Source organism: Schistocerca gregaria, chromosome 8 (genome assembly GCF_023897955.1).
Source record: "Schistocerca gregaria isolate iqSchGreg1 chromosome 8, iqSchGreg1.2, whole genome shotgun sequence".
In the NCBI taxonomy this organism is placed as follows: Eukaryota; Metazoa; Arthropoda; class Insecta; order Orthoptera; family Acrididae; genus Schistocerca; species Schistocerca gregaria.
Window position 1 is genome coordinate 293,624,254 of NC_064927.1, and position 23,434 is coordinate 293,647,687.

At 39.9% G+C, this 23,434-nt stretch overlaps 1 protein-coding gene across 1 annotated transcript in view; it reads left to right on the top strand.

Annotated features, from left to right (window-relative positions):
• LOC126284161 (uncharacterized) overlaps window positions 1-23,434 on the top strand; it is a 440,490-nt gene that overhangs the window by 402,636 nt on the left and 14,420 nt on the right. The window contains exons 14-16 of the mRNA XM_049982884.1: window positions 8,004-8,090; window positions 8,172-8,214; window positions 8,346-8,639. Of these exons, the coding sequence (XP_049838841.1) occupies window positions 8,004-8,090; window positions 8,172-8,214; window positions 8,346-8,639 (424 nt within the window). The remainder of the gene's footprint in view (window positions 1-8,003; window positions 8,091-8,171; window positions 8,215-8,345; window positions 8,640-23,434) is intronic.

Below are 23,434 nucleotides of genomic sequence, written 5' to 3' on the forward strand. Positions count from 1 at the left end.
TTAGCATTGGAGGACAGCGTGGAGGGTAAAAATCGTAGAGGGAGACCAAGAGATGAATACACTAAGGAAATTCAGAAGGATGTAGGTTGCAGTAGGTACTGGGAGATGAAGAAACTTGCACAGGAAAGGGTAGCATGGAGAGCTGCATCAAACCAGTCTCAGGACTGAAGACCACAACTACTACTTTGAGGACCATCCACTTACAAGAATTTTGAGCCCAAGCATTTATGTTATAAATTTACATTTACTGGCACATTTGTGTGATGTGTCTTAAAGAATAAGACACGCAAAAAAGATCAAAATTACTGTCACTAACACGTGTCCTATGCTCTGAATATCTGCTGTCACCCGCTGGAGAGCTCACGTGGCATGAGATATGATTGGCTTACAAAAGGACATCGCAAACTCGGTTTCAACGCTCTGGAAACTAACGCACTGTGTTTGGCACAATTCAAATTTATACTTTCGTAATACAAAAATATGCAGCGTATATGTTGTTGCAAATCAAAGATCTTTCCAAAACTTCTCTCCTTTTTTTAAATTAAAAGTCTTTCCAAAACTTTTCTCCCCCATCTTTACTTTTTTTTTCTGGGAAGTTCTACACGAGTGTATAAAACATTAACCATTCAAAGAATTGATAAGTTTTCTAGTTCCGAGGGAAAATCTATGGAAAACCTACTGTCACTTAGCACAGAGAAAGTGATTTTTTAAACGGGATATCCAGGAATAATCCGGTAATTCCCCCCCCCCCCCCCCCCCCCCCGCCCCTCCTCCCCTGTCCCTGTCCCTGTATACACCCTGAACTGACAATATTAGACAGTGACTAATAACTGACAATAAAAAATGTTGAAGAACCAATATTTTATTGGTGGTCACCTACAGTGTTGATTTACACAACTCTTCCCTGCCTTACAAACTTCTTTCAAGAGGCCTGCTTTTCTGTGAGGTTATTTATGAAATCAGTGAAGGTATTTTCATCCTGTCTTGTGACTCCAGGAAATGCTTATTTTTGTCACAGATGTATTTTATTTCATTGAAGTAAATTAACAACAGTGGTCTTAATGAAACACACATACCATTTGTGTTGCTTTCTCTATCTAAAACTAGTTCATTGCAAAAGATGTTGAAGTTAGTACTTAACAATTTTTGCTCACACGGGGGAGATATCTACCCTGGGGCTTCAGTCTTTGCAGCATCTTTCCCCTTCCGTGCTACATGTTGAACCTCTTCCTATTCTTTTTCCCCTCCCTTGGGGAACATGTCTGGCGTGTTATTGGGAATTTCCATACTGTCTGTAGCTGACATAGGAACAGTCTCATCACTGTTTTTCATTCATTTTTCCTTTCTTCACTCACCTTCTCCTACCCTTCCTCCACTTCGGTGTTTGAAGCTCCTCTTTTTTCTTTTTCTTCCCTGTGCGCTCCTGAAGGTCGGCCCATGCATCTTGACGTGTAACAGGTGGCTGGGTAGTGTGTAATTCCCAACCCCAGGTCAACAGGTAGGGTTAGCACATACCCCCTTCTACAGGCCAGGCCTATGGAGGGGTGATAGCCTAAGCTGCTACCTTCCCAAATTGCAGATTGGTCCCTCTGTCAGGTGTTAGGGATGTGCGACCTGAGGTGTGAACAGTCACCTAAGTCCGGTGCACCCCCTTGTGATGGGGGCCCCCAGTTGGAAGGATTGCGCCATTGGAGATGCTGGCAATCGTGGGGGATTTCCTGACAGTGGGTCAATCATCTTCAGGACAAATGTGCACAAAACGTAAACAGAATGAGGCTAACAATTCTAAGACCATCCCGGCTGCACCATGGTTCCTCATGGTTTCAAATGTTGAAGAGGGTCAGTCCTTCACAAAGGTAAATCCGTTTGGTATTCAGAAAGGTGTTGATGCAGTTGCTGAGCCTGTGAAGTCTTGCTCTCATTTGTGGAAAGGCATTTTGGTTTTGGAGACTACTTCTGATTCTCAAGCACAACTGCTTGCCACTTTGCTTCTTTATGGCTATCCTGTTATGTCGAGGCCCATAGAACTATGAATTCTTCCTGTGGTGTTATTTAGACTATGCTGCTCGATGGTCTGACCAAGGCCAAAATCCAAACATACCTCTCTGATCAGGGTGTCTTTGCCAACCACACTCTCTTTCTCACCTTTGATAGAGTGGTGCTTCCGTCCAACATTAAAGAAGGTTGTGAGGTTCTCACAGTCTGACCATACATTCAGAACCCGTTGCACTGCTACCATTGTCATTGTTTCTGTCACAATCGAATGTCTTGTCAATGCCCGGCCAAATGTGTAACCTGTGGTAAAGATGGGCACAAGGGCGATTGACCACCTCCTCCTCCCTGCAATGGCAACCATGCCGCCACCTCCAGAGATGGTCTCGTGTATGTGCGGGCAGTCCAGGAGATCTGGTTAAAGGAAAAATAAAGGATAAAGTTCCTTACCAGGTGGCTCGCAAGTTATCGGCCAGTCGCAAACCCTGCATTCTACCATCTGGCACTCGCTCCATAAAGGACATGGCTACACAGACATGTGACCTTAAATTCAGCTCTGAGATTGTGAAACCACTCATTGTCATGGTAGCATCGCAGTCCCCTCATTCAACTATGCAAGAAGCCATCAGACTCTTGCTTCATGGGGCGAAGTCAACGGATACACAACCGGCAGGCTCGAAAGGACAGAAGGAAGACTCCCATGAAGACTTCCTACGTCCCTCTAGTCAGTCAACACATGAATCTTCCTCTGCTATCCGGTAAGGCTCAGGGAAGTCCAACAAAGGCAAACGGTCTTCTCCTTCGCTGACTCGAAGATCCTCTTCGATGGTGTCACCATGTGATACCTTCTCCCCAGCAGCCTTTGTGTCGCCGGTGTGCACCACCAACCGTTCTTCTGCCCTGTACTTCGAAGGCCGACAGCAGAAGAAAGCTGACACTTCTGTGGACCTCAGGGAGCAGGATCTTCTTGCCTCTGCATCCTGTAGCAGTGAGTATTCACAGGCTGTCACTTGGCAGCCGCCGAGGTGACGCCCCTTCCTATTTTCCTTGTCATGACTCTTCTCTGATGGAACGTTGGTGGCCTTTGATCAAACAAAGAGGATTTATGGGTGCCTTTATAATCGCAGCGTCCATTTGTACTCTGACTTCAGGAAACAAAATTGCGTCCTCACACGACCACAATGCTTTTGCATTTCTTCCTGGTCCGTTTTGACCTTCCGCCCGAGATCGGCATTCCATCTCATGGAGGAGTCATGCTGCTCATACTGGGTGACATTCATAGCCAATCCATCTACATGATTACCTGTCTTCAAACTGTTGTAGTGTACCTTATCCTTACTCATTTGACCCTTTCACTTAGTACCATTTAAATCCCTCTGTCATTCGATGGCACCAGGACCGACTTCCTCCTGCTTATTGGGCCTCACCCATTTCTGCTGGTCGGTGACTTTAATGCACACCATCCCATTTGATGCTCTTCCAGAGCCTGTCAGAGAGGTGCCCTCTTGGCTGACCTTAATCAACTTAACCTTTTCTGCCTTAACACAGGAGCACCCATGTTGCTTTCAGATTCCCCTATTTCCATTTCGGTCTATTCTTCTGCACTGCCCATTGTCTGGAGTGGTCCGCTCTTTCTGACACCTACTCGAGTGACCATTTCCCATATGCTGTCCATTTCCAGACCGTTACCCCACCTCCATCAGTACCCAAATGGCACATTACTAAAGCTGAGTGGTGGCTTTACTCCTCCCTGGCAACCTTCAATGAACACAATTTCCCTAGTCATGATGACCAGGTGGAATATCTTACAATTGTTGTCTTTACGGCCACAGAACATTCAATTTCTTGCATTTCCTCTTTACCAGACCATGTCCTGGTCCCTTGGTGGACTGAGGCATGCTGTGATGTATTTTGCGTTCTTCGAGGTAACCGAAAAGCTAACTGGATTTCATTCTCTAGTTCGTTTAACAGTTTCACCCCCTCTTCCGTCGTATGGGCCAACCTCCAATGACTCACTGGAACCAAGATCCATTCCCCAATTTTCATCTTGACACAAGCATGCAAAGTCATCATGGACCCTATTGCTATCTCTAACACCTTGGGCCGCCATTTTGCAGATATTTTGGGTTCCTCCCACTATCACCCTTGCCTTCCTTCATTGGAAACAAGCGGAGGAGGCTCGGGCGATACCCTTCTCTTCTCAGAATCATGAGTGTTATAATGCTGCCTTCTATGATCACGCTCCAACTTCATCCCCATCCTCCGCCCAAGGCCAGAAGCTGTTCACTTTCAAATGTTACAGTAGTTTTCTCTTGCAGGCAAGCACTTAATGCTTAGTACGTACAACTGCATTTGGGCAGAGGGCATGTTCTCCATACACTGGCATGAAGCCACTGTTATACCTATAATTAAGCCCAGTAAGGACAAACACCTTTCTTCTAGCTTTCACCCCATCTCTCTCACCAGCTGTATTTGGAAGACGATGGCATGTATGATTCATGCCAGGCTAGTATTTCGAGTGTGCCATTCTGACCATCTCAGCACTTTGTCCACCCATGTCATGCGGAAATAACAAACTGTGCTCATGATTCTTGATTTGCAGAAAGCTGACGACACTTGCTGGAGGGCTGGTATCCTCCGTACTCTCTACAAGTGGGTCCTCCGTGTCTGCCTGCCCCATTTCCATGAGGAATTTTCAAACGACTGAGTTTTGGAGATACGTGTGGGTTCTGCCTTGTTGGACACCTTTATCAAGGAAAACAGTGTGCCTCAGGGTTCCGTCCTCAGGGTTCCGTCGTCTTTGCTATCGCCATTAACCCTATAATTGCCTGTCTCCTGCCGGTTATCTCCGGCTGCTTTTTTGTTGACGATTTTGCCATGTGTTGCCTTTTTTCATGGTCTTCTCATCGAATGGCATCTTCAGTGATGTCTTGATTGTCTTTACTCATGGAGCATCATCACTGGCTTTCGTTTCTCCACTGACAAAACCGTTTGTAGGAATTTCTGGCAGTGCAATTGGTTTCTCCCACCACTTTTACATCTTCGGCATGTTGCTCTTCCATTTGTTGAAACTACGAAATTCCTGAGGCTCCTGCTCAATGGGAAACTGTCTTGGTTCTCCCACGTCTTACCTGGGAGCCGCTGTACGTGGTCCATCAATGTCCTTTGTGTCATCAATGGTACTGGGGTGCAGATCGAACCACCCTCCTCCGTTTGTACCGGTATCTTGTCTTTTCGAAACTAGACTATGAGTGCTTTGTTTATGCATCTGCATGTCTGTCACTCTTACGCCGCCTCAATACGGTCCACCAACGTGGCATCTGTTTGACCACTGACATCTTTTATACTAGCCCAGTTGAGAGTCAGTATGCAAAAGCTGCCAAACTACCGCTGTCCTACTGCTGTGACTGTGTCCTTAGGAGATATGTGCGCCATTTGTCTGCCATGCACGGCCACCCAACCATCCTGTGTGTCCTCTTTTGATGACTCCTTTGATTGCCTGTATGGAGCATATCCCTCTTCTCTGTTACCTCCTGGAGTTTGCTTTTGGCTCTTGCTCCGTCAAATTAACTTTACACTCCCTGCAGCTTTCCTGGCAGGTGTGAACCCTTCACCACCGTGGCTTCGTGTGTTCTCCTTGGTCTTCATTTACTTTCTAAGGACACTACACCAGCCTCCCTCTATCACTTTCAGTTTCACGACCTTCAGATGGAATTTCGCAATAGTACCTGTGGCTACACTGATGGCTCTTGGGCTGACCGTGGTGTCAGCAGACATATCACCTAGTGTCTGTTATGCGAGGATGGATGTGTGTGTGTGTGTGCGTGTGCGCGTGCGCGTGCGCGTGTGCGTGAGTGTATACCTGCCCCCCCCCCAAGGTAAGTCTTTCCGCTCCTGGGATTGGAGTGACTCCTTACCCTCTCCCTTACATCCCAGATCCTGTCGTCTTTCCCTCTTTCCTGATGAAGCAACCGTGGGTTGCGAAAGTTTGAATTTTGTGTGTTTGTGTTTGTTAGTGTCTCTATCAACATACCAACGCTTTCGATGGGTAAGTTACATCATCTCTGTACTTCCACCTCGACTGACATCTCTGCCCAAACTCTTCGCTTTTACATATGTCTGCTTGTGTCTGTATATGTGTGGATGGATATGTGTGTGCGCGCGAGTGTATACCTGTCCCTTTTTCCCCCTAAGTTAAGTCTTTCCGCTCCCAGGATGGGAATGACTCCTTACCCTCTCCCTTAAAACCCACATCCTTTCATCTTTCCCTCTCCTTCCCTCTTTCCTGATGAAGCAACCTTGGGTTGCGAAAGCTTGAATTTTGTGTGTGTGTTTGTGTTTGTTAGTGTCTCTACCAACATAACAATGCTTTTGTTTGGTAAGTTACATCATCTTTGTTTTTAGATACATTTTTCCCATGTGGAATGTTTCCCTCTGTTTGATACACACACAAATGCTGTGCATAATGTTCAACACATTTCTTTGAAAAACAGCTTCATGTGCAAACACATGATTTTTTGCACATAAAACCTGAAGTTATGAAAGATTTTTGCAATCACTTATATAATTACTGTAAAAATATATTTCTTACTCTCATAGTTATGACTTTAAATTTAGTCTTATAACATGCAAGTCACATAAAAATGAATTTCACATGCATTATATGCACAGCTTTCACCACCCTGTTGTGACATCAGACAAAGCTTTCATGAAACAACGGGACAACCATTAATTACATGTATTTGTCTAACTTTTTACAATATTGGAACCTATTCACACAAGTTTATAAAATGGAATTAGCGCACGAAAAAACTCACAAATAATGTGTTGTATGTATGTTGCAGCTTAGTTTTTAGTGGTCTTGCCTTTGATGGGATAGATAAAGAATATAATCTGAGAACTACAAAAAGTTGTAAGTCAGTTAAGTTGGTAACCAAACATTATTATTACAATAACACCAACAGAACGTAACAAACAAGCATCTAGATGATGACAGAACCACTGGTATCACATAGATGTCAAAGCTATCAGATATATGTAAAAGTGTATAACAACGAAATCCATAAATCCTGTATAAATAAGTGTTGTACTAATGAACCTAATTCATGGTGATGCTCATTCAGGTGTATGGGTTTTAGTGGTATTATTGAGACAACATTTGGCAAACAATGTTGTCACTAATGTTGTTCCTTTTCTTTTTTAAAACTGTAGAATGATTGTTTGAAAGGGGAACAGAAATTACAGTACCATTTTGATTCACAAGCAGATTCCTGATGCATATCAGTCAGTTCCAGAGCTAGATTAAATATTTAGTTTTGCAATTGGCTCCAGTAGCACAAGAAATTTGCTTGCGAATGAAACTGGTAGAGTACTTTCTATAGAAAAGAAGCAACAAGTATCCAACTCTTGTTACTCAGTACCATCCAGGTATGTAAGGACTGTACCCATCATTTTCTGTACCAATACCGTACGATAATATTTAAATTTTCTGCCTAGTAATGATGCAGAGAAGTGGTGGTGTCTCTGGTTGCTCATTTTATGATGCCAATCCATGGATTGGCAAGATAATGTTCAATTTTCAGTGCCTTAAATGCAAATTCTTAATGTCACAGTATAATGTGTTTCTGGGCTATTTAAACATTACTCATCAGTTTTGATGTAGATTCATCTGAAAATGGAAATATTTATTGATTTCTTATCAATTGTACTAGCTGTATGACTTTAATTACATACATTTAATGGTGAATGCATTTTTTAATAAATAAGTTTCTCGAAAGTTATTAAAACTAAAGATTCTGTAGTATAAGTTTGAGTAAGAAAAGTCTTACCTCAAAATTGACAATTCCATATAATCCACTATATGATGCCAGTATTTTGTTTCTTCTTTTATTAAACAATATTCATGTTTTATTTCTGTCATGTGCACAATTATTAAGCCGTATACAGTTGAACAGCATATTATAAGTGTGTCATATTGTATTCTTAAACATCTTTGTTTTCACTCATTGAAGGCAGCCGTGTTAAAAGAAAGGTTGAAGCATATGCAAAAAAGGAATGGTGACAAAGTAAACAAACTAAGCCAGAAAATAGTGAAAGAGGTTGGTTATTTACAATATTACACTTAAAAAATACAAATAAACTTCCGTAATTTTCTACAAATAAAATTATTTTATTTCTAGAACTTGCCGAGGAAGCAAGACTTTACAAAAGATGCTTCTGCAGGTGAGGCATTTAAATCTAGTTTTTTTTAAATTGATTTATCAATATTTGCTGCTTAATAAGTTAATACCATTGCAGCTTGACAGCTGCTACACCATATGAAAATTCTATGCTGATTGTTCTTTGCTTTGTAGGTGAAAGCCGTCTGCATACTGCTTGTGCCAGAGGGAATGTGAATGAAGTTCATCATATTCTGTCCACTTCCTGTGTCGATGTTAATGAATATGACTCCTCTGGGAATACAGCATTATCTATAGCTGTACAGCACGGGCATAAAAACTGTGTTTCTGTGTTGCTGAAGTTCAAACCTTTAAATGGTAGCCAGCGTGTTAATGCGTCAATCCCTGGAGACTGTGGTGACCCACCAATACTGGCAGCAGCCAGCAGTGGAAGAACTGACATATGTGACATGCTGTTGGAGCATTCAGGTTTGTTTCAGTAGAATATTAACTAAATAATATACAGAGTGGTTATAATTAAACTTCAGCTACTTGAGAGGGTCCCCGTGAAAATAAGTGATCGTAGGACAATGGAACTTTGCAGACACATTCCTAAGGATATGCGGAGGAGAAGTAATGAATAAATTATGCTTCATCACTCCAAAAATTGTTCCCAAGGCCACATCTCATCAACTCCATAAGTTGCAAGAAATGTAAGAGCAAAGTGTACACGAATGTCTGCATCATGGAAAAAGTTGGTGAGTGATGTGAAGCTCATACAGATATCATTTCACTATTGTTTGCAGCAATTCACGAATTGTGGACCATAGAATGTTCAGTATTTGTGACACAGCTTGCACACTACTTGAAGATCGCACATTGCATCCAGTGTTCTCAGCCATGGCAACAATAATATCTTCAAAATCATCTGCTTCTTCCAGGAACGTCCGAGCCACGTTCTTCACTCTGTTGTGGAGTACAACTCTGTATTCATTTAATGCACTTATACTCATAAAGTCCAGCAGTACTATTGCTGCTGTTGATAAAACAACTGTACAAGTAAAGCCCTTTTCACCTTTTTGAGATCCATGTCTATAACTGTAATGCACATTGATGCTTATGTTTGAATGATACAGCATGATACCAGTGCCAGCACCCAATGGCAGGTCATGACACTAACACTACCAACGATGTAAATCGATCAGCTCACTGTCTGATAATCAGTCTTATAAAGTTGGGTACCCACATGGTAAATTTTTCCATCTACTTTGGGTCAAGTAGCAAAAGTTGAATTATAACCATTCTTTATATCAAAATGAGAGTTCACTTGAGAAAACAGAAAAATTATGAGGCTAAATATGGGTAGCTAGTACTTTCCTTCAGTAGGTACAATTCCAGTGGTGTCAACAAACAATAAAAGTAATGAAAAATTCTATTCCTAAATTTTGGAATTGTTTGTCAGGGAGGAAAGAGGGGTATGTTTCAAAAGATTACTCAGATCACAGGATGCCAGGGCCTCAGTAGAGACCACTATTAGTTGTCAGGGAAAAAAAAAAAAAAAAAAAAAAAGAGATACACGCTGGAGTCCAAATACTCTGGTACATAATAAAAATTGAGAAATTCATAGGCAACTCTCCTTGTGCAAATTAAAGCACCCGAAAATAACTTCTTGCCACAGTAATACATGACCAGGTCAATTAGAAAAGAAACTACCATAATAAATTACTTCAGAACAGCAGAAATGATGATTGTGAGATTCAGTGATGAAATATGTTTTATTTGAGAACAGTTTAATTGCTGTCTGTGATCACAACATATAGAAGGTGCGTTCAAATGAAGAGTTGTGAAATGTGGAGTGTTCAAATGGAAAGGTATGAAATGTTATAACAATGAAATTGGTTGAAATTTGCATACACCGCTTTGGGATAATGTAGTGAGACATCTAGGGACAGGAATGTAATTTTACAATGGAAGTGTGCATCACCACCTCCCATTAAAAACTTCAAAGCAGGAAAGGTGATGCTCACATAAAGTGTAACTGCTAAGTTGAAGTGGGAGCAGCTTGACGATCTATCTTAAAGTCTCGACAGGTTACCCTGTGACTTCCACATGTTTGGTTCAAAAAAGAATGGGAGGGGGTGGGGGGTTGACTCTCTTGCAACTGCTGAAACGAACCTATTTCTAACTGGTCGCTGGAAAATATTGCGAATGGTGGTTCGAAAGGCATTACATTCAAAGCAGATTTATTTTTATGCAAGATGACCTATGTGTGAGAATGTACAATGAATTTCTTAAATCACAAAGTGCTTGACTTTCATTTAAAAATCAGCTCTCTGAGGGCGACCATTTAGAAGAATTTCGAGGCCAGAAGATCGGACATTTAAGTTGTTATTAAAAAGTTTACTGGCCCATTTGTGTGATGTATCTTAAAGTGTAACATGCGCAGAAAAGATCAACATTATATGTGGAAACTTAGCTTCTCTTCCAGCTTATTAATCTTCGAGACCAATATTATATGTGAAGGCTATGTATATTAATTTAAACCATAACTTTTCTTATTTGTGTGTTCGCGCTACTGAAGAGTGATCTTGCTATTGGCTTACTACATCACGTGTCCTATGCTGCCATCAGCTGGCGAGATTACGTGACATGAGCTATGACTGTCTTAAAAATGTGCATCGCAATCTCGATTTCAATGTTTTGGAAAGTAACATGTGGTGTTTGGTAGAATTCAAATTTATACCTTCATAATACGAAAATATGCAGACTACTTATTACTGCACATCAAATGTCTTTCAAAAAGTGTTTTCCCCCCTGAGTTTCGTTTTCTAAGGTGCTGGGAAATTCTACTCAGGTATGTAAAACCGTAAACATTCAAAGGATTGATGAGTTTTACTGGAAGAGTATACTGTCACTTAACATGCAAAAAGTGTATTTTCACCCAGGAGAAAGTATTTTTAACCGGGAAATTCGGGAATTTTTTTTTCCTTGTCCACTTATACACCCTGTAATAGCACTGTACAGTTCTGTGTTGTGATTAGCGAACTGTGTCTTTTTCCTCCCACTCAAAAGCATCCTGTAATATTACCTCCTGCAGGTGACATGTTTTCTAAAAGGACAGAGAAAAGAGGTAATGTACGAGGGTCACTCCAAAAGAAATGCACACTATTTTCGTAAAAATACAGTTTTCTTTCTGCATGTGTGAAAGTTGTACAGTGTGTAGATACATCCTTACCGCTTGTTTTCAAACTTAGTTCAACCTGTTCCCATGAGTGGCGGCATCAGCATGTCTTCAAGGTGGCTGCTACACTGGACGTTTGTCAGAAGCAAGATGCTGTCATAGAATTCCTGTGCTGTGGAAAGAAGACAGTGGGAAACATCCACAAAAGGTTGACAAAGGTGTATGGAGATAGTGCTGTCGATCGCAGTACAGTTAGTCGGTGGGCAAACAGGTTACGTGATGAAAGCGAGCATGGCAATATTGAGGATTGTCCTTGCAGCGGCAGGCCTCGTACTGCACACACTCCAGACAATGTGCAGAGAGTTAACGAATTGGTGACTACTGACAGACACATCGCAGTGAACAAATTGTCACACTACATTGGGGTAGGGGAAGGAAGTGTTCGCAGAATACTGAAAGTTTTGGCATTAAAAAAGTTTTGTGCCAGGTGGGTTTCCAGGATGTTGACAGTGGGTCACAAAGAAACAAGAAAAACGGTATGCAGCGAACTTTTGGAACAATACGAGAATGGTGGAGATGACTTCCTTGGAAGAACTGTGACAGGTGATGAAACATGGCTCCATCATTTTTCACCAGGGACGAAGAGGCAATCAATGGTGTGACATCATGCAAATTCACTCAAGGAAAAAAAAAAATTCAAAACCACACCTTCTGCTGGAAAAGTTACAGCTACGGCATTTTTCAATTCTGAAGGACTCTTGCTTGAGGACATCATGCCAAGTGGAGCCACCATAAATTGTGATGCATATGTGACGACACTCAAGAAACTTCAAGCTCGATTGAATCGTGTTCAACCACATCGGCAAAAGCAGGATGTTTTGCTGCTGCACCACAGTGCATGGCCACATGTCAGTCAAAAAACCATAGAAGCGATCACCTGCCTTACAGTCCTGACCTGGCTCCATGTGACTATCATCTCTTTGGGAAACTGAAAGACTCTCTTTGTAGAACAAGGTTTGAAGGTGATGACTCCCTTGTGCACCCTGCCAAACAGTGGCTCCAACAGGTTGGTCCAGAATTTTACCGTGTGGGTATACAGGCGCTGGTTCCAAGATGGCGTAAGGCAGTTGAGAGGGATGGAAATTATGTGGAGAAATGAAAATATTGTTCCTAAAGGATGTATCTACACACTGTAAAACTTTCAAACATGTAGAGTAAAATAGGGATTTAAAAAAAATAGTGTGCATTTCTTTTGGAGTGACCCTTGTAAAAACAATCCTTCTTCACATTAGAATAGGCTTCGCATCACATGTTGGTTTCTGTACTCAATCAGTTTCAAGTAATGCACAATCTGCAGCACATTGTTTTGTTAGTTTATATAATTCTGATTCCTATTTAGCATTAACAACACATTTATCACAAAGTGTCACGCTTATGTATACTACACAGTCTCTTTTATTTTGCAATTATTGGACATTGTCATCTTTTATAATCATAATTATTGTTCATATTATGTAATGAGCTACTCTCTTGTAGTTACACATTTCAGAATAAGTTTCTCTCTTTGTTAAAAGGGGAAAAAACACTACCAGCAATGGAGTGTGAACCTCTGACTTTGCCAGTCACACATGCTGGTGAAATTTCCAAAATCATTAAATTAAGGTCAGGTGGAGATCCTGACATACAGCCAACAGGCAGTATGGCAAAGAAATCTTCCACGGTTTTGTAAACTGAATTCTGTTGTCTAATTTCTTTCACTATATATCCAGTGTCAGGTGGAGCACTATACTTGTTTGTTGGTGTTTCTTGTGTGGGCACAGATAACAAGTGGCTGTCCTTATGGTTGTATAAAAATGTGACAAGCATGAAGCATCAAAGAATGGGAAGATGTACGCACTGGCAGTGAAGCCATTTGCCCCTTGGATCAGGTGATGGTGAGGCTTGCTGGCCCATCTGCTACTGATGCCGGGTGCTGGATAATGCCTGCTGGTCAGCATTGGCTGGTGAATGCTTGCTAGGGGTCCTCTATTTATGGAGCCTATTTTAGCAGCTCTAAAAAGCACTATCCATGTTAACTGCAGTATACATCATCCTGTCTTTCTGTGGATGGTCTACACCCTGGCCAGTGCTGAAAATACAGGTGGTGCAGTGACAGTAGTTGGTTCATTGTTTTGTCTTTTGTTGGTGGTGCGTGAATGCACTGAGGATTAGATTCATTGCTGGTTGATTTAGGACTATTTCAACAAGTGTTATAATTCAATGGTCAAACATTTGCGTTATTTACTCTTTCTCCTCATTGCTGTGCATGTGAAAAAATGGAGACGTGAGTTAAATATCTCTCTTCCCCACGTAGTATTTCTCTAATTGCTTTGCTGTGAATCAAGGCCAGTTATCCAGCACTTATGCAACAACCCCTTGATTTTGAAAGTTTCAATTAGGGAGTGGATCATGGCTTTGGTGGTGGAAGACTGTATTTTGGCGATATGTTGAAAAGTATATCTGTTACCACCAGCCACATGAATACCGTGAACGGATTCACGAATCTGTTCCATACAATGGCTGGAAGTGGTCCATAAACAGAAGCCGGTCTGCATGGCTAGTTGATATTCTGCACATCTGGGACGTTGAAAAATATAAACACAATAAAGAGGCTCCTGCACAGCCTGAAAATCTGTTGACATGCTAGGTGTTCAATACAGGTAATTTCCTAGTCACTTCTTTCTAGCAACTTCAGAATGTATTGTCGTAAAATTTGGAGAATGAATACCCGTACTGCTGCGGTTTTGAGTCAGTATTGGCATCTCTTAATAAGATCACAGCAAGTGTCGTATTGCAGAATGGCCACGCCACTAATGATGTCCTCATCAGGACACACTTTCTAATATCTTGAAGTGGTTTGTGTAATAGTGCTTGCATTTACTGGCAAGTCTCTTACAAATGGCTCTGAGCACTATGGGACTTAACATCTGTGGTCATCAGTCCCCTAGAACTTAGAACTACTTAAACCTAACTAACCTACGGACATCACACACATCCTTGCTCGAGGCAGGATTCAAACCTGCGACTGTAGCAGTCGCGTGGTTCTGGACTGAGCGCCTAGAACCGTGAGACCACTGCGGCAAGTCTCTTACAGTTTGGTGTTTAATATAAAATGTTGATTTTCATGTTTCTCAGACCTCTGATCCTGCAGTCTGGAGAGAGCACCTACATTGGTGTTATGGTTTGTATATTGTCTTCTATAGATCACATCTAGGCCCCTTCTAATGGCCTGATTCGAACTCTCCACTAACAGAAAATCAAATCTAATGATTCACTTTCAGAATTAGTCTTGTCAATCAAAGCCAAGTGTAAGGAGACCTACTTTAATTTTAATGAGTCCAGTCATTCATAAGCAGTTTCAAACCACCTCACTCACCCCCTTCTGTTCACTATGTCACTGAATTTATTGTTCTCTAAATCTGTCAGGTAATTAGTACTGTGCACATAATTAATTAATCACTCATTAATGTAAATAAAGTTTCGCCTTTGCAGAGTAGTTTTGAAGAAACTTTGCATATGGTTGATTTTAGCTCGTACATTGTTTTGTATGAAATTTAGATAAGATATCAAAATTTTATTTAAAAGTGAGAGCAGAACAATCTCTCATTTAGGTCTCAAGTTATTGGTTTTAATATCTGGTGAACAGTCCCATGTGACTGGCACATTTCGGTCACTGCGCATTGGGAATTGTGGTAATAACAATAATCGTATTTCATAAATGTTTCGAGATACTGGAGAAATGATAGCACACAAAGAGGCACATGTGTTTTATGATAGATGCTCAAACTATTTTTATTCACAGAAATATGGAAAAAACTTGCCCACAGCAGTGACAGTTCGGTGGAAGTGTAAACATGTCAATAACACTTAAGAAAAATCCAGAGGCCATGTTTTAAATAAATCTTCGGCACGTAGGGAGAGGCGGAGCATGATGAGTTAACTCACCTACAGTGGTCAAAGGGTTGATAAGAGGTTTGATCACCACAGATGGCAGAGCATGCTCTGCAATGTTCTCTCACGTACAGAGGCATAACGTGGCATGGACGTATTCTTCTCCAAGTGCTTGAACGTGGTCAACACTATTGTGACGCTGAACTACAATCCCATGTGTGTCTTTACAAGGGTGCAATTGGCCCCGACCTCGTTTTTAGGGAGAGCAGTGTGCAACCACTTTGAACAGGACATTTGGAGGAGCTTTTAGAATGAGAGGATATTTGGCAAATTAACTGGCCTGCCCATTCACTCAACTGAAATACAATTGAGCATGTGTCGGATTCATGGAGTAGATGTATTTGCAGTATGCCCACACGCCCCATTACCATCCAGTAGTTGTCAACTGTGCTGGTGGAGGAATGGAATGCCCTAACTCAACAACTCGTTACCAACGTTGTGGTCACTTTGTGTGCATTGAAGAGCATGCATTGCCACCCATGATCTCATTTCTTTCAGTTACCGTCTTTATTGTAATGTAACAGTTGAGTCTATGTATGATCCAAGTTTCAACAAGCTACCATATTTACCCGATTGCAAGACAGGTCTTTTCCCAAATTTGTCATTTGAAAAATGCAGGGTGGTCTTACATTTGGAAATTAAGCTATTGCTGCTGAGGTTAACATTTCTACATTGTTTAATAAAGTACTTGGCCGTCATCTTACATTTGCAGATAAAGCTTTGTCCATTGAGATCATGTGCAAATTTATTTTGAAGAATTTGTAAGGAGTGGGCTGGGCAAGTATTACTGGCATTCAAACAGGCTCAAGATTTACTGATACACCAAAGCACTCAATATAATATCGATGATGCTTGAACAATCACATGGCTTTTGACTTGTGCAGGGGATGCATCAGAAAATTTGAACTAGCCACTATAATACACAGTCTATTGCTCTGCTTAAAATTTGACAGTTTTGTGAAACACACTAAGAAATAGAACCAAATTCTATCATCTTACATACTCCTGTTGTATATGAGTAGGTTTGTAACAAAAGTTCTTGTACACATACAGATACTATGTACAAATATTAATGCTGCTATTTAAATAAAAGTAGCATTCAAAAGTGAAAATAATGCTCTTCAAAAAATGTTACTTGCTTCTCAACCCAGATCAGTATTTTATTTGATTATGAGGCATCAATAATTTACCAAGTGGTGCAAATGAAAAATTTGGTCACTGTACACATATTAGAATATCGTTTTTCATTACTGGCTTTTAATCACATTTAGAACAGGTGGGTGACACTTAGATGAAACAAAAAGAAAAATTACTCGAGATTGAAATCTCCACAAATGAAATAAATCATATTACATTGACTAATTGTTGTCACAAGAATAAATTACAGTGGCAGGACCTGTCATGGAGATAGTACCAATAGACATCACTAGATTGTGGGATGAGCAAAAGTTCTGGAATTGGACTGAACTGTTGTTGCAATATTTTATTTATGTATTAGTTGCTGTTGATACGTATGACTTGCACCCTAGAAGATAATGCCGTCTGTGTTTCACAGTTACTCCAGCACAGCCCTACTGAAGGGTTGGAGGGGAACATTGGTACCAGCTTGGCTGGAGTAGTGAATGGGCAGCAAATTACACCATGTTGACAAACATGGGAATCTGTACTGTGAACTTTGGCTATTTAGGAACACCTACCATGTTTAAACTGCTTTTTGCCTGAGTCTGTCTGAAGTTGGAATTGAATGGACTTCAAAATTGGACTCAATAATAGTACACATTTCTGCAGGAGACGGTAAACGTCCAGGGGGTGGTGTACTTAAGTCTTTCGTGCTGCAGTGTTATTGTCGGTCACTGTGCCATATGACAGGAAAGAAAGTGTGTGTGTCAGCTGCTGGTTCTATGCAGCAAATGAGAGAGTGGCAGACAGACAATATGGTTGGAAGCAAAAGACATTGTAACATTCTCACATAAGTATTTAGATAAAAACAGCTGCATTCTCAGGTCCCATGGTAACAACAACCTCAGAGATCACAGTATATTCAGAAGAAACAGTCAAATATTTGAGAGAATGAAGATATAAATTTCAGAGTTGTGCCATTAGGATGGTGGTGATAAAAATAGTAGTAGCATAGGTGACAGGGTTAGCAAGCAAAAAATGTAGAAAAGAAAAAGGCAGCAAATTAACGTAAACAATTTCCTTTCATTTATTTTGTTTCTCCTTGTATTCTCAAAATGTAGATTATAAGTATAATAAATGGCAAAGATTGACCCAAAGTATAATGTTAGCTTTTTACGCAGATACTTTGACAGTAAAACAGTTTGTAATTTTGACGAATCAGAATATGTTTTTAAAAAATTCCCCTGAAGCCTCTTCAAAAAAGAGGGTCATCTTATAATCAGAGTCGTCTTATACTTGGTAAATATGGTCTTTTACTTGGCAGTGATACATAATGCAAAAATTATCTTAATGTTTTATCTTAATGTTTTGCACACTTGTACTTGAGAAGAAGTACATTGTTCCACATTGAGTGTCTCTTAAAATGAATGCAGTTAACTCTTTTGAGCCATCTGGGTTGAGATGTGAAAGGACTGTACCTGTTCTGTGTTAGGATTTATCATTTACCATGGATTATGTGAAACATCCCCTTCGAACAATTATACTAAACTGTGCTTAAACTGACACACAATATTTTTAGTGCAACGCAATCTGACTTTCAAAAATCCCTACAAAAGAATGGCCCTGACTAACATTAACCTATACGTTTCACGTATCACTTACCTCACAAAAATCTTGGTTACTCTAACTACTGCAATACAGCGAGCACCACTACTGCCAGCTAAATAAAAGATTCAAACTACGGAAGGCACTAACTACTGATAGGTATAGTTAGCAAATGAAAGATTTTAATAGAGAACAAACAATGTATTTACCTTAATAGTCATAATATATATAGCAGTTCATGACATCCATTCTTACAAATTTCAAAACTCTGCCATCTCTCTCCCCACATCCACCACTGCTGGCGGCTCACCTCCAACTGCACAACGCTACGCGCTGTTAGCATCCAGCTGCCGCTGCCCAACACTACAATGGCAGACAACAATGCAAACCCGCCACAGACTGCACACGGCACAGCCAGTGATTTTCATACAGAGCGCTACGTGGTGGCGGCGTTACCAATAAAAAAAAAAAAAAACCCTAAACAGCCTACTTACACAGCCCCCATAAAAAATTTACGAATTGTTTTGGGCAGTGGCCAATACAGATTTGAAAAATTTTTTCATAATTACAATAACAAAGAAATGAGATGCACACACTTACCGATACAATGTTGGTCAAAAGCTAAAATTTTCTCACAGTCCATAAAGACAGTCCTGATCATTCATCTAAGTAAAATTGCAGTGTTTTTCTCAAAGTCTGAGTAGTAAAAGAGAATGCACACGGAAGTAATGGATTTCCATGCAGTCTTGAAGAAGTAGTGTTGTCCTTCCAACGGAAAGACAGTGCTGACTCTTGACATGCAGACAGGTAATGGGCCACAACAGAGCAAACCCACCACAGAGTCAGTCGAAGTTTTGAAGAATATTGGTAGGTAGGTCGCCACAGAGTAGACCCACTGTAGTCCTGGTAGAGAGTATGATGGTGGTGGCTCATCACAGGTGCAGACCCACTGCAGCCCTTGTAGAAATAAAGGTATTGGATGGTCATCAAAGGTGCAGACCCACTGCAGAAATAATGGTATTGGTGGGTCATCAAAGGTGCTGACCCACTGTAATCGTTGTAGAGACAGCCAGCAGCCATCTGTTGCGACTGTGCAAATGCACAATCTCCATCGAAGAGTCTTGCAGAGAATATAGCAAGTCCATAAAACACCACTTGTCCACTCACAAAAAATTTGTTTGAAATGTCCTTAGAACCAGCAATGCTGTTATCCAGTCCCTTGCTGAATTGTCATCACACGTGCAAACACTAACAGTCACTACTTCTCACATATTGTTCATATACTATGACCAACAGAAACGTGTGCAGTGAAATGTAACTTACAAATTACTTAATTTGATCAACTGGTGTCAATTACAATTTTATAACATAAGAATACAATAACAAAGGTACAAAATACATCATTAAAGAACATAACAATACAGATAACATTTGTAGTACAACAGACTTTACAAAAGAATAGGAATAAACATGCACTTATGACATAAGTACATACATAAAAGATCAGAATAGCTTTTGAAACATCAACTTCACACATGAGCATTAGAACAAAACAGAATAAATAATGTGTAAACATCTTTACGAAGTAAATAACATGTTATTAATGCAAATTATATTTGAGGATAACAGTATCCCTCATCATAGTGAATGTAGCTTAGTATTAGAAAAATTCTACAACATATGTCATATCAGATAAACATATAAAGACAAATACACAAGGGTACACAAACACATAGTGGGATAACACAAGGAAAGGACAGGGTTTGTTTTCAGTGTAACATTTAGTACTGCAGTCCAACCCAAAACTTCATTCCATAGATCTTTCGTCTTATTTCAACATTTGTATCCGCCAAAAAAATCCTATCTGAGCATGCTTTCTGTTTTTATATGTTCACATATTTCTTACTTCATTAGTTATTTTCCAGTATCTTACCTCATCATTTATTTCCAAGAAAATCCTACCTATACCTGCTTTCTGTACATTTTTCGTATAACTTCTCAATGCATTTCTTCCAATTCATCACAACTCGTTCTCTCATATAATCTACCCCCCTCTTAAGCTAACCTAAATCTACTGAGCTCAGATGCTAAACTAAGGGTCGAGGTAATGCAGCAGCGCAAAACAATTAATACAAACAGCAATGACAAAAAAATGCAAGTAAGCAAACCAAGCAGCAATAAATGTAATAACTTATATCTAAACATGACAAACCCACAAGCAGAAAAAATAGTACACTAAAGAATGAAATAAGTTACCAAGTACTTGAAAAGAAAATTATGTATGCAGTTCCTGTGAAGGGAAATGTCTTTTTGTGCTCCCTCATTTTTTTGTAAGTATATCACACTATTATTATATACTGGATCTGTAGACAGAAAATATTTATATTAGTACATCTATAAAATTTTATTTTAACTAATGCTGCAGTGCAGCTAGAAACTAGATATTAAACAAAATAGACAAAGCAAGGCGTGAAACGTCATTCACTAGCCGTATGGCGTTTCATAGTGCAGTAAACAATCTTTCAACTAGCAAGACTACAGCCGTGAAATGTTTCTCATCGTTTCATTAGGCATTTTAGTAAATATCATAAATTCAGAGCTCCACAGTATAATCATATGTTTTCAAATTTGAGTGGTGTCGTATTTACGATGCTTTCTACAAAGAAATACCAATAGCGAGGATAATGCCCTTTTTTTTCCCTCCACCTGTGCCTCTGAAAGGCACACACTAATGGCTTTTTTCGAGGCGATTGTCGCGCATCTGGGTGCCCACGACGCATTACGTGAAGGTGGTCACTTAACTTTCTCACCGAAATATTTACGACACCAGTTTGCACTACAGTGACAGTCTCATATAAAAATATTTCACAGGTCAAGAATTTGTATTACAAATCTGTAGAAACAAAATCCTTTAAATATTATAGTGTAAAAAAAATTTTTCGCCAGCATAGTGGTACATTCATGCATATACACACATTTCATAACTCTTAAAGTACGATTCCTGGTTTCCAACAACCTTTTTCACAAACCAGAGTCCCTAACCACTACTCATTATTCCCTACCTTATTTGTCGACACTTCTTCAATATTTCATCATAACAGGTACTCATATAGCATCAGCTTATTGATCATAAACATACTGCAACAGCATAATACACGTAGTCATCGTAATAATAACATCATAACACCTCAGTCAACTCTCAAAATCGTCATAGTATCCTCCAATAATTTCAAAACCCAAAGAAAAATTCTCTGGTCATGTCAAAAGTGTCATCTGTCTCAAACGTACTTTAAAAATCATGATCCCGTACCAAATACATCATTCAAAGCTCTCATAGTATCACAATGGTTCCGAAAAAATATGAACATTTCACAAAGTACAGACAAAATACAATTTCATAAGTGTGAAGTTATCCAACCGTGTAATTATGTAAACATCTTGTCACTGATGTAGTAAAATAAATGTTTGTTTCTCTCAGTTAAATGATCAGATAGCTGTGTAATTCTGTGTTAGAGAAATATGGTACCGATGTGTAAAGTTGTATAAGCAAATACCATATTAACTAGGGTTCCTTGTGCTTGCCATACACATGGTACACAAAGTAAGCGTGCACCCGCCTGAGGATGAATGTAATTATATCCTCAGGTGTTACAGATTACAGCAATGGAATGAAATGTATCACGGAAAACCTTTGTATCATTGTACTTCAAATATCTTTAAAAATAAATGTTTTAAGTACAAAATTAATCACTCAAATACGTGCACTGTAGCGCTAAACTGTGCGTCTTGTACTAAGATAATCTCTGTGGAAGTGTCGTAGTTATCGTCCTCCGAAAGCTAAGTTCTGCAGAAGTCAATGTACTTACCTCATGATAAACAAAAGTGAAATGATTGCGTGTAGATATCGTAGTTACTATGCTTATTGCCGTGATGAAGTAAGTACTGCTCTGTAACATATTGTTGTGCTACAGAAAAGTCTGTCTCATTGTAGCTATACCACAAAGTTACTACTAAAACATGTTTTCCTTTCCAGAAGAATTCATAAAAACTGTGCAGATATAAAACAGATACACCACAAAAGCACAATGTAAAGTGTGTCACACATTAGTAGCGTCGTGATATAATCGTGTAGCTATCAAAGAAACCAAATGCTAAGTCATCTTTAATCTCACAGAAAGTACTTCAAATAAAGAATGTCTTTTCAACGAAACCAAAATGTTACATTAAAATCTCATTAACATTATTGGTAAATGTTCTAAGCATGTGACCCTTATGGTCGTTACGTAATCGTGCCACAAACAAGCAAGAATGTACACACACAATAACACTGTGACGTCTGTTCACTATAACAATGCATTCGTAATTTCTGTTTGAATAAGTTCTCTTGGTTCTTGACTGGATAGTTAACTTCAAAACATTGTTGCATGTTAACAGTTTCTCAGTGTGACAAAGCATACTAGAAATGTGAAGTGAAATGTTTTATGGCAAAGACAAAGTTAAAAAGCAGATTGTATTTCAATAAATGGTTTTACATGTGAAATGTGGTGCAAGCCTTTACTCTTCCTACTATGCAGAGCTACAGCTTCAATGGAATTATCATGGGGTATATGGTACATCGGCAAAGAATGTTCAAATTTTTCTCAAGGTTAGCGTCTATGTTATTTTTCTCTGAGCCAGCCGGCGCACGCGGCTGCCTGTGGTGTGAGTCATTGTCTGTCTCTTTGTTGGCGCGCGCCGTTATTGGGATTAGGAGACCTAACTTCTACAAATTCACCTTGTCGAGAGGGCCCTGCTCTGTTTGAATCCCGCCAGTTTTGTTGCAATTCAGGTCTGTCGTTACGATTATATCGTCTGTCATCATGTCGGTAGTTCCTGTAGTTTCTTTCTTGTCGATTAAGTGGTGGAGAATAACTCCCTGAATTATCACTGCGCGGTGGACCCTTGCGTCTGAAATTATTCTGTCTCCCATGATAATAATAGTTCTGGTTGCCATATTGTCTGTTTCTATGATTGTCTCTGTTATATTCATTACTACGGAAATGCGATCTTTCTCTGTAACTATTACTCTGCCAGTGGTTGTCATATGGGTGGTGTCTGTTTTGTTCACGGTTTGCGTTGTAAGAATAGCCTTGTCATGTCCAGTTATTATTTCTGTCATCGCGGAATTGTGACGGATGTGACCTGTAATTGTTGTGTCCCTGTTTTCGCGTTCCGCGATTTTCAGTGACAATTTCCCATTCTTGTAACAGTCCCTGAAAAGCTTCAATGTCATCTTTGCAGCGTCCTGCCAAAATAATATGTCGTAAATGTTCAGGTAATTTGATTAAGCAAATGCGGATGAGTTCTGAAAGGCTGTATGGATTTGACAGGTACTGATTCTTGTGCAACA